General features: G+C 33.8%; 2 protein-coding genes across 3 annotated transcripts; one reads left to right on the forward strand and one right to left on the reverse strand.

Moving 5' to 3' along the window:
• The first annotated feature begins 713 nt into the window (after positions 1–713).
• Positions 714–2,363, forward strand: LOC139857437 (uncharacterized). The gene is made up of 2 exons (XM_071846221.1): positions 714–825; positions 1,806–2,363. The coding sequence occupies exons 1-2, from the start codon at positions 714–716 to the stop codon at positions 2,300–2,302; spliced, it is 609 nt and encodes a 202-aa protein (XP_071702322.1). The 3' UTR covers positions 2,303–2,363.
• A 2,056-nt stretch (positions 2,364–4,419) lies between these two features.
• On the reverse strand, positions 4,420–9,527 carry LOC139858785 (disease resistance protein Roq1-like). 2 transcript variants are annotated; one of them, XM_071847631.1, is made up of 5 exons: positions 9,470–9,527; positions 8,239–8,723; positions 7,052–8,147; positions 6,601–6,927; positions 4,420–6,517 (listed from the first exon to the last, which is right to left on the reverse strand). In XM_071847631.1, exons 2-5 carry the CDS (start codon positions 8,718–8,720, stop codon positions 5,033–5,035), a joined length of 3,390 nt encoding a protein of 1,129 aa, XP_071703732.1. In that variant the 5' UTR covers positions 8,721–8,723; positions 9,470–9,527; the 3' UTR covers positions 4,420–5,032. The 2 variants fall into 2 exon arrangements, with proteins under 2 accessions (XP_071703732.1, XP_071703724.1); XM_071847623.1 differs by having other exon boundaries at positions 8,239–8,735; positions 9,470–9,505.
• Between the last annotated feature and the right edge of the window lie 1,582 nt (positions 9,528–11,109).

An 11,109-nucleotide genomic window follows, 5' to 3' on the forward strand; every position in this document is an offset into this window, starting at 1 on the left:
GAAGTAAATATGTCTATAAGGCTCCAGAAAGGGAGGGCTGAAACACCATGTTTTTGCTTAAAAAGCCTTGAATTTGTAGCTCGAACCGAACCATTTTTCTTAACATTTTAGCTCCAAAACTATTGTAAACCACCACAAATATCTCAAGTAACACCTCAAACATCATCTTAAGATAAAAAGGCGTTATCTTCAACATATATCTTCTATAAATCTTCAATCATAAACTGAAACGAACAAATATGAACAAGATATTGCGAAGAATAATGTGTATAAACCGAGCAATATCAAATATATAAAAAATAAAGGAAACATTATTAAGGTATGCTACAACAACAGTAAACAAACTTTTTAGTAACTTAAGTCATATTAGCATACACATGTTCACGAATTTGATAGCAAACAAACTCAGTCTAATTATATATATATCAACACATTTTTTATAAGTTTGTAGGCGATAATAGGACGAAAATGGGTTTGTGAGCGACATCGGTACATTTGTGTAAGTTTGTAGCCTATTTTTGTCTTTAACTCTATAATAATATCCAATCTTTCCAAATTGTGGATCATTTTGAACCGTTGGATCAAAATATGACCGTTACGTTACACGCTGTACAAATATGACCGTTGGATCAAAATATAACCCTATAAAAATCACTACAAACTGTACAATTAAACGACAAAGCTAAAATCTTTATTTTCTTTACATGTCAAAGATGACAATGCGTTCAGATCGGAAACCACCGCTGGCTCTAAGATCTCCGATTAGGCTTCGTTCCCTGACCCGCCCTGTTCAGTCAACCGTGAACAACCTTCAAACCCCATCAGGTATTTTACTGTTTTTCATTAAATTTGTTTTCTTTGTTGATTATATAATGAAATTGAGCAATCTTGTGGTATAGATTTTGAGTTTTGATGTGTGTAAGTAGAATTCGGTGTTTGTATTTGATGAAAATTGTTGATTACTTGGTGTTTGTATTTCGCAATTTGCTGTATATTGAAACCCTTGTAGGTGTTTGTGAAAATGTCTAGGTGACCTTTTTCCAAACTGTAAAATTGCTGACAATTCTTGTGTTTAGTATAGATTTAAATATATTTACAGATTCAAGAATGATGAAATTAGGTGAACTTAAATTCATGAAAACATAGTTATTTGTGTGACCTTTTCTCTTTGTTTTCACAAAGCTTTATGCCAGGAGTTCATTTGTTTGGCACTAAAAAAATGTCCTAGTTTTTTTTAGCGTGAAAGAAGTGTTTGCTTTAGTTTTCTTTAAGTTCTCTGTAAGAGCAAAGAACTTTATTTCTGTGGCAATGTGACTGTTTCCGCGGTGGCAGTAATTAAGTAACTAATGCCGGAAATTTTCTTCGCGATTAAAGTAATAAATGTCTGAAACTAAATACCTGTTTAAAGAATAGTTTTCTATTAGTCGTATAATTCTGTCTTGTCCGTAGAGTTTAGTCTAAGTTTCTGCTATGTCCAGTGTTGGTTGAAAGTGGCCTTCAAGTATAAGATAATACTAATTTGTCTATTGTTGATCATCACTGATTTGTCATGATAATAATTGTTTCAACGGATAATATTATTACTAAAGACATTAATGATACACTTGGATGAACTTTATAACTCTCATGTCAAGTAGGGAAGATCTATATGCTAAAAACTACAGAGACATATTGCAGATTTCAGTTAAGAAAATATACGAAATATATGTTTACAATGAAGCCAAAGTGTTATTTCGAACTTGATGCAATTGGTCATTTTCCCTGATTTTATATTAATTAAAGTTTGTTGTTGCTTTATTTCATAGGTTTTTCAACAAAGCCCCGTTTACCCAAACAATCTTTCGACTTGGAAGTATCCGAACTCCGCCCTGAATACCATACCATATCTTATGAATTTCAAGCTCTATCGAAGATGGTTCAAGATAATTTGTGGGGGTCCACTACAAATCAATCTGCAAATGCTAACAATGGGAAACCTATGTTCGAAAGGGGCAAGTTCTATGAAGAGTATTCTGCAAGAAGGAATGAAAGACTGAGAAAGAAAATAGGTGAATATGGTGTTGAGAAAAAGTCCCCCTGCAAACAGTATCTCGGAGTTAGAGTTGAGTCAGCAAAGAAAACCATTGAAACCAGGAAATTTGAGAGTGCAAGGAAGATGACAACCCCATTGGTGAAGACAACACAAAGGTATTCGTTAAGAAGTAGCAGCAAAGAAAACAAGAAGCCACCGTTGGCTATGAGTTACGGTACTGTTGAAAGGAAAACTACTACAATGAAAAGGACTGCAAGAAAAGGGTATTAGCTATTGGATTTGTTTTATTGGTACAAACGTTATGATAATTTTGGCTGCCATATATACTTTGCAAGGGTTTTTATGATCATGGTTTTTAAGTGTGCATGAGTGCATCTTTGGTGCCTTTTCAGAAGCAATATGGGACTTAGTATCATGAACTTCTAAAAGTTTATAAATGGTGTTTTTATGCAGTGTCTCTACTATTTTATGTCTGTTTATTGGTTTTATACATTGATATGCTTACTATTTCACACATCCAATAAACAAGAATGATCAATCCAATATCAATTCTCCCTAAAAGATGTTGAAAACATGCAATACAACAATTTACCATGTCTCAAATGTTCAGCAAACATACAAGAAAACCAGCATGATTTATCTTCTGTTCTTATTTTACATATATCCCCTTGGAATGATCTTTGAAAAGGTATCAAATGTATCTTCTTTTACCACTTTTACTTCATGACAGATAATTTATTCATGACAAACCACCATCAATGGATGTATAACATCAATCAATTCTGACAGTTCTTGTAGTCGTGTGCAACCACTCAAATCAATTGTCCGTAGACTAGCCAACTCATCAATATGCACGGTCAACTTACACAAGTAAAAATAGTTGAATAATTTTTAACTTGTGTAGTTTTCTCATTATTCAGGCAACTTTGTAAGCTTTGTGAAGCATTGGAACAAAAAAGGAAAGAAATTCACATTAGGCCTACATCGAAGTGGGGTAGTTAGTACAAAGTGACATCTTTTTGACGTCTCAACCTGTTATGTGGTGATGGTGGGAGTTTGACGTATGTGGTGGCGGTGATGGCGGTGGCACCGTGGCAGGTAGTTGGCGGTGGAGTGGTAGTGATGGGGGCAGGTAGGAGGTGTGTGGCGAAGAGAATGTTGGAAGTAAAAAGGGGAAAATGTCCATGTGAGGCGAAGAGACTAAACTCCCCCGTGAAAGAAATTCACATTAGGCCTACATCGAAGTGGGGTAGTTAGTACAAAGTGACATCTTTTTGACGTCTCAACCTGTTATGTGGTGATGGTGGGAGTTTGACGTATGTGGTGGCGGTGATGGCGGTGGCACCGTGGCAGGTAGTTGGTGGTGGAGTGGTAGTGATGGGGGCAGGTAGGAGGTGTGTGGCGAAGAGAATGTTGGAAGTAAAAAGGGGAAAATGCCCATGTGAGGCGAAGAGACTAAACTCCCCCGTGAACAGGAAAAAGCTCATGATAATAATTTAGTATAGTTTATAATAATATAATAATAATGATAATTATAATATAATATAATTATAATGATATAATAATAATGATAATTATAATATAATATAATTATAATAATTATAATAATATAATAATAATTATAATAATTATAATATAATAATTATAATATAATAATTATAATATAATAATTTATAATATAATATAATTATAATTTTTAATTATAATATAATTATAATATAATATAATTTAATATTGGTAAGGGTAAAATTGTACATTCACGCAAAATTTCTGTAAATGAAACCCTCCAACAGATTTATAACCTCCAAAAACTATTCTAAAAACGTTTAAGAAATGTCCTACTTGAATGATTAGCTATAAACCCATCTTTCACTGTATACAAGAGAACAGGATGATGAGTGACACTTATGTAATACTGAAAACCACATAGAAAACAAAAACCATAAAAATTATATAAAATCTTTACATGAAACCCCAAAATATCAATTCTCCTACTACTAACTACAGAGCTTCAATTCTGCACCAAACAGGGTGCACAACTGACGGGTTCAAGCTACTGCGTTCCCTTAACAATCTCAAACCTGAAAGGAAAACAACTAACCACTTGATAAATGATCCAGATTAAGGGTCACAAGAACTACACAAATTATTTAAACTAAATTTGGCACCATTTGTAAAATCCACATTTAACTTCACCACAGCTAACAATAGCAGAAGTATGACAACATTTTTTGCTCAATGAAATAGTTTTGTTGCAGTACTTGACAGATATGATTGGATGAAGCGACTTTGTTTATGCAAAATAAATAATAGTACGTAGAAAACATTTCTATGAATTTCAAAAGTAAAAAACGAGTCAACAGGTAATGAAACGCATAACTGAACTCTTTTTTAGCTACCGACTACAGATGTATAAAAGTAAACTTACACAGAATCATAGCAGAATAGCTGATTTAATACACTTTGGTTAAATAACTCTTGGAAATTATGGTAAAGAAAGAATCAAAGTCTGCCAACTTCTTTAATCTAGTTTTGATGTCATTGCTTGTGTCATAAGCAAAAAATAGCACAAAACACCAACTAATGAAGGATGTGTACCTCAGGCAATATGTTGTGCAAGACTGAGTATCTTGACATGCTTTTTCTTCCTTAGTTCATGTGGGGCCGGGCCAAAGACCCTAGTTCCGATTGGTTCACTTTGTTTGTTGACCAACACAACAGCATTATCATCAAACTTTGGACACAAGATGTCTCAAATAAAACACAACCCACAGAAAAATTGTTTTAACATGTACGAGTTTTAGACAGCAGTAGACAAACTTGCATTTTGTTTCCAGAATTTCAAAGTGGCATTTTGTTTAACATATTGTGTGCAGGAACTAACTGTTAAAAACTCTGTATTTGTAACTGAAGAAAAGTAAACATAATCAAATACTCGTAGTGTATACAAATTAATTCCATCTTTTAATGGAGACTAAAAGAAAAAAATGATGATTCAGACTACCATGTGAGATGGATAAAACTACTAGGACGCTTCTCAAGTAGAAAGAAAACACCACCATCTTGTGTTGGAGTTGGAATGTCTTGAATCATACTCAACTCAAATCCTTTTTGTCTATCTTCATCATAAACTAATCTTACGCCGCACTCCTTCACCTCAACATTTTCATTTTCTACGAATGTAAAAGTAACAAACTTCTCTGCTTTGATGAATTTCCATACATAGATATACACAGTATACTCCAACCATATCATATCTGACCCACATTCTCCTACGAACTCGTCCCCCGGACGGATATGACGTTCATCAGAACTACTATATAATAGTGCTCCATCAAAGTTGTTCACAAAGTACGCCAGGCTGCCATAGTAACTTACTACACTACTAAAATACTTTTTGGGTTTGACAACAACGCAAAATGCATATCCGATAACCTTACTATCGAACCACATATCGGAAGGTAGATCGACCTTTACACGATTTCCCTTACTTCGATTTGTAAACCAACGTGGAACGCTATTTCCATGATATATTACCTTCAAATAATCAGGGAAGACGTGACCTTCTTGAGCTGGGAAGATATCGCATTCTTGAAATTGGAAAGACATATATCGTAGTAAAGAAAAAATAGGGTTTTTGAAGTCGTGGACGGTAAGATTCATCCACGATTCCGGATAACCCATGAATATGCACGAAAAAAATACATGACCGAGATTGAGCCATTCTGGTAGCCCACACAAGGATGTGCAATCATTTACAAAAAAGCAACGAGTACTCGGTGGAAGTTGCGGGATCATTTCTAGATTTTTGCAATAATCTAGACCAAGATACTCAAGAAGAGGAAGTTGACTTAAACTGTCAGGCAATTTAGTAAAAGTGTTCCCGGCTAAGTTCAAATGTTTCAGATGTGATAAGCCTACAATGCTATCAGGCACTTCTGATAAATCGCAGAACCTCATATCCAATTTTTTTAACAAATTCAAACCGGACAACGAAGAAGGCAATACTAAATGACTTTGGGGAAGTTGTTGTCGAATTGGTAAACGAATAAGGCGAGAAAATGAACTCCACCTTGTAGACGGAATCCTCTCATATTGACCGAATGACAACGAATCAAGGTTTGTTAAAGAGTACACAAAAGAGGGAAGTTCTTTAATGGAAGTTCTATTAATATGTAGCTCTTCTAAGGTTGTAAGACCACTGCCCAAACTTTCAGGTAGTTTGTCCAGTTTTAAGCACCCAGAGAGACACAATACTTTAAGAGATTTTGTTTCGAGTTTGCAAGGAAAATTCATAAGTCTTTTGCAATTTTTCATATTTAAAACAATAAGCCTCTTGAGCATTCCAACTGATGGGTGAAGTTTAGTCAACTTCACACATCCTTCAAGAATCAGTTCTTCCAGATTTGTAATTTGTGTGAAGTCGGGTGTACTCCTTAGCTTACGACAGTGACGTAGCCTCATTACTTTCAACCTTATAAAACACTGAAAACAATGGGAAAACATAAATTCTTAGATGGATAGGTGTCAAATAGGAAACAAATAAATATGAGTTACTAATTAAATACCTTAGGTGTTGTCCAAAGATGTTTTATGTTGCTGTAAGACAAGTCGATGGCAACAATGTTTTTCGGGTAAAAACTTGTAGGTAAGAACTTAAAAGGGAATCCACACCAATAAAGTAACCTTAGCTCATTCGACAAAAACTCCAAACTTCCTGATATTTTCACTTTAAAGTCCTTTAATGCAAAGTCATGTCCGAAATCTTCCCGATGATAAATTTTCAAAATCCTTAATTTTTTCATTCGTTCAAAAGCTTTAGCATTTACGTGTATCTCTAGACTAGTTTTTTCTAACATGAAATCTATAAGTTCAACCGCTTCTTGTACTATTACCTGAATACAAGCAAGAACATGTATTTTATTAACAAACTATCAACATATGGAACTACTTAGTTACTTACTATAGTTATGTTTTAAGGTTGAAATTAAAAAGAATAATCGTTCGCCACTTTTTTACCTCGCTTCCACTCAATACATCGTAAATCTCTGATGAAATCCACAACCTGCTCTTCTGCTTCCCATGCATGGTAGATTCTTCGCTAAGTATTCCCTTTGCCATAGCTTGAATTAAGTCATGCATTTGAAGTGACATATCGCTAGAAATTGTAATCAACGACTTGTCAACTAGTACTCTGATATCTGTATCTGCAAAATAGTTACAACTGTCTAGTACACTTACTACAAAATCTCTGTTTAACCCAACCAACGAACATGCAATATCAAGCAGTATTTTCTGTTGATGGACGTTTAGGCCATCATAACTTCTACGAAGTACTCTTTGTATTTCATCATTAGGATGTAATTTGAGACTATCTAGTTCGCTGGCCCATTCACATACTGTTTTTTCATACAAAAAACAACCGAAAACTTTAAGGGCTAGTGGGTGACCTCTTACATATTTCACAACATTTATAACAAATTCTTCAAACCCACTACTAATGTGACTATCTTTAAAGGCATAAGAAGCAAAGAGTTTAAGAGATTCGACATCATTAAGATACTCCATATCATAGATATAATCTACTCTATGAGATCTTAACAACTGTTTGTCTTTACTTGTAAAAAAAATCAAACTTCCAGGGTAAAACCAATTAGGTGAACCAGCTAGTGCTTCTAACTGCTCCCGATGATCCACATCATCGAGAACAATCAGAATCGGCTTCGACGAAATCATCTTCTTAATTACCGCAATCCCTTGAGTAACATTTGATATCTCTGCATCTTTAGTTTTCATGATGTCAGCAATAAGCTGATTCTGGAAGTGAGTTAGGCCTTGTCGCTTTGAGACTCTTTGGATATCTTCACAAAAACAACTTCCGTCAAAGTGTACATACATCGAGTTGTATATAGCTTTGACAAGGGTTGTTTTTCCTGTTCCACTAACACCACATATTCCAATCATGTGAACTTTACTTGACCCGACAAACTGTAATAAGTTAAGTTTATTTACGCGCACATCTATGCCTACAATGTTTTCATCAACATGCAACGGAGCATGGCGTGTAATTAAGAGGATTTCTTTGGTGATACTATCAATAAACTTCGCTTCATACCTGTTGAATAAGAAAGCCAATATTCTCAAATTAACCAATATTAAAAGGTATTGTTTAGAGAGAATAACAAACAAATTTAAATAATTATTACCCATTTGTCAAATCCTGAATATCCCATCCAGATAAGTCAGCTGCCATGGATAAAGCTTTCTTCCATTCATCCTCCTCAGTGTTATTTAAGACTTCATGTTTGGCAAACGCTTTTGCGTAGATCCCTTTTTGTTGTCTAACCACATCAGGCTTAACATCATAGAAGATTATTCGAACCTCGTGTTTGGGGTTTTCCATTTTTTTACAGTTAAGTATACTCACAAGTTCTCTCAAGCACCACGAAGAAGATGCATAACCTTTAGAGAAGATGACGATTAAAATCCTTGATTCTTCAATGGCTTTGTAGAGTTGAGAAGATATCTCTTGTCCTCTAGGCAAATTTTCATAATCTCTAAAAGCATGAATCCCTTTTTGCTCGAAATCTTTAAAAAGATGATCCATGAAGCTTTTACGAACATCTTCACCTCTATAACTAACAAATACATCGTACTTCGATTGATTGGAATTGGAAGAGGCTGCCATTATCTGTAATGAAATCTGTGTTTACATTTGAAACTTTTAACCCTTAAACTTAATAGATATAGAAGTAGTCAAAGGGAATTAATTCCTAACCCTTGAAAATGACTTCATTAACGTACAAGTAGTTTAATACATTGAGTTGAAGATTGCTATTTAAAAATCTTGTTATATGAAATTAATAGCAGCTCAAAAGTAATCACTTTAACTAATTGATGATCTACTGATACAAACTAATAGGACTAAAGTCAAGAATTAATAGAGCAGATCAGAGATGAATCAAGAATTTACTTATTGTTGGGTCAAATCAAACCCACTTGGTCAACAAAAGTCAAAATTGTGTTAGTTAGGAGCTTCGAATTAGTAAAAGAGGAGTGTATGAGGAGGGCTCTAAATACACTCTTAGGGTTCATCCATGGTAAAAAACAGAGTTCAAGAGAGCCTTTGTGGAATCAATTCAATTTGTATCAAACTCACATTTGCAAACGTTATCATTTCATCACTTGTCATTCAATGCTTAATTGTATTTTATCATTCAAGCAACGGATTAGCAACTACATTTAATTATATAGCTGCACAAAGATTCATGATCTTTTAGCACCAATAAATGCATGTATGTGTATACACCTGTACACTTATAAAATATAAATTGCTAGACAAAAACAGAGTAACATAGAACAGGTAATAGAATGAACAAAAACTTAAGTGACAATGATAATAAAGCAAATCGGAAAAAGGATCTGTATATGACTTACAGCGGTTTTCTGATAAAATACTTTGGTGTATTCAACTTCAACTAATAATAAAGAGTAAAAAAGCTGACTTTTAAACTACATAAAACTTGTAGATTGGCTTCTCAAGTCAACTAATGACAAAAAGACGATTCTCACACACACTTTTTGATCCTCACATAGAGTAAAAAGTTAAAATAGGTGTGTGAGGATCAAAAAAGTGTGTGTGAGAATCATCCCCAAAAACATAACTAAATATATTATAATATATGGTCCCAACCATGCATTTAATGTAGAATTTCTCAAAGGGAAACTCCGTTGCAATTTCCGGGTGTAGAAGTTTAATATTTTTATTTTTATTTTTATTTTTTGAAAGGCAAGAAGAAGTTTATTACGGAGTATTGAAATCAATTAGATCAAGATTAGATGGCAATCAACTTTTCAATCATTTATTATTTTTTGAAAGGCAAGAAGTAGTGTTAGTGAGTTTTATCTTTAAAAAAAGTTATCATATCATAAACTAATTTCTAGTTATGGAGATTCATATTTGAACTCGAATCAAAATGAAAGAATTTTTTTTTAACGACATCGACATCAACATCGAATGCTCTCATTTGTCACTCACACACGCGTCAGAAGGAAACTCAATTAGCGACGATGTTGGCGGAACCATCGAAGGTTAGGAAAACCCCAGAGACCTTCTCAAATCGCATTGATGTTGACAGTATCATCAAATGTTGAAAACTCTCTGATTGGAATGAGAATCGAACCTGGGTTGGCAATACCCCAAATTGGATCTCACCCTCATACCACTCAAGCCAAACTTCGGTGGTCAAAATGAAAGAATTTATGAATGACACTTGGATGATAGCCACTTATGTTTTTTCCGACTTAGTTGGTTACCCATGTTTGTAATTAATAACATTGTTGGTCTCTCATCCTAACATTTGTTAATTAGAGTATTTCCATTAGAATCAACCATGTGATGTCACATGAGGGTATTTCTCTCATTTTTTTTTTCAGTATTAACCCGCTTCTTCTTCTTTTTTTTTTCATTCATTTACATCAGCAAGTATACTTTTATCTCTCTACTACACTAAGACTTTGTTCCAGAATTTTTATTTAAAATGAAAATAGTTTCAAAAAGTATTGTTGTTCCTGAGTTTTGACACGAAGGAAAGGTAAAGGAGTAGATGAATGATTTTAGTATAATTTTTCATCAAACAATGTTTTTCAAATTAGAATAAAATCCCTTTCATTTCTCTTATATAAAATAACTTCGAAACTGACTTTAAACTAATATTCATCCCAAATCAAAAAATCAAAATCTACAGTGATATTAAAATCAAGGACAATGCTAAACGTAGCTCTTAGGGTTACGTTTAAGCATACCGTAATTAGATTTGTAAACTCTCTTTAATTAATTACAAAGTATAATTATTTCTTTTTTAATATCGACTTTCCTTATATAGTTTTGACATTAATATTATTTATGACAGGTTTTAGTTATAAAAAGGGAATTATATGTTGGAGATATGGAGAACTTTAAACAATTAGAGGGAAGATTCCAGGAAACTCACACGAAGCTTCCACGAAGTTGTTAGGAAACTCACATGTAGCTTCTACGAAGTTGTTAGGAAACTCACATGTAGTGTGACGCCCCG

Source organism: Rutidosis leptorrhynchoides, chromosome 1 (assembly GCF_046630445.1).
Source record: "Rutidosis leptorrhynchoides isolate AG116_Rl617_1_P2 chromosome 1, CSIRO_AGI_Rlap_v1, whole genome shotgun sequence".
In the NCBI taxonomy this organism is placed as follows: Eukaryota; Viridiplantae; Streptophyta; class Magnoliopsida; order Asterales; family Asteraceae; genus Rutidosis; species Rutidosis leptorrhynchoides.

Coding starts and splice junctions, on each gene's coding strand:
- LOC139857437 (XM_071846221.1), top strand. CDS start 714: ATGACAATGCGTTCAGATCGGAAACCACCGCTGGCTCTAAGATCTCCG. Junction 826..1,805: donor CAACCTTCAAACCCCATCAG/GTATTTTACTGT, acceptor TTTATTTCATAG/GTTTTTCAACAAAGCCCCGT.
- LOC139858785 (XM_071847631.1), bottom strand. CDS start 8,720: ATGGCAGCCTCTTCCAATTCCAATCAATCGAAGTACGATGTATTTGTT. Junction 8,148..8,238: donor ATTCAGGATTTGACAAATGG/GTAATAATTATT, acceptor CTTATTCAACAG/GTATGAAGCGAAGTTTATTG. Junction 6,518..6,600: donor ATCTTTGGACAACACCTAAG/GTATTTAATTAG, acceptor CATTGTTTTCAG/TGTTTTATAAGGTTGAAAGT.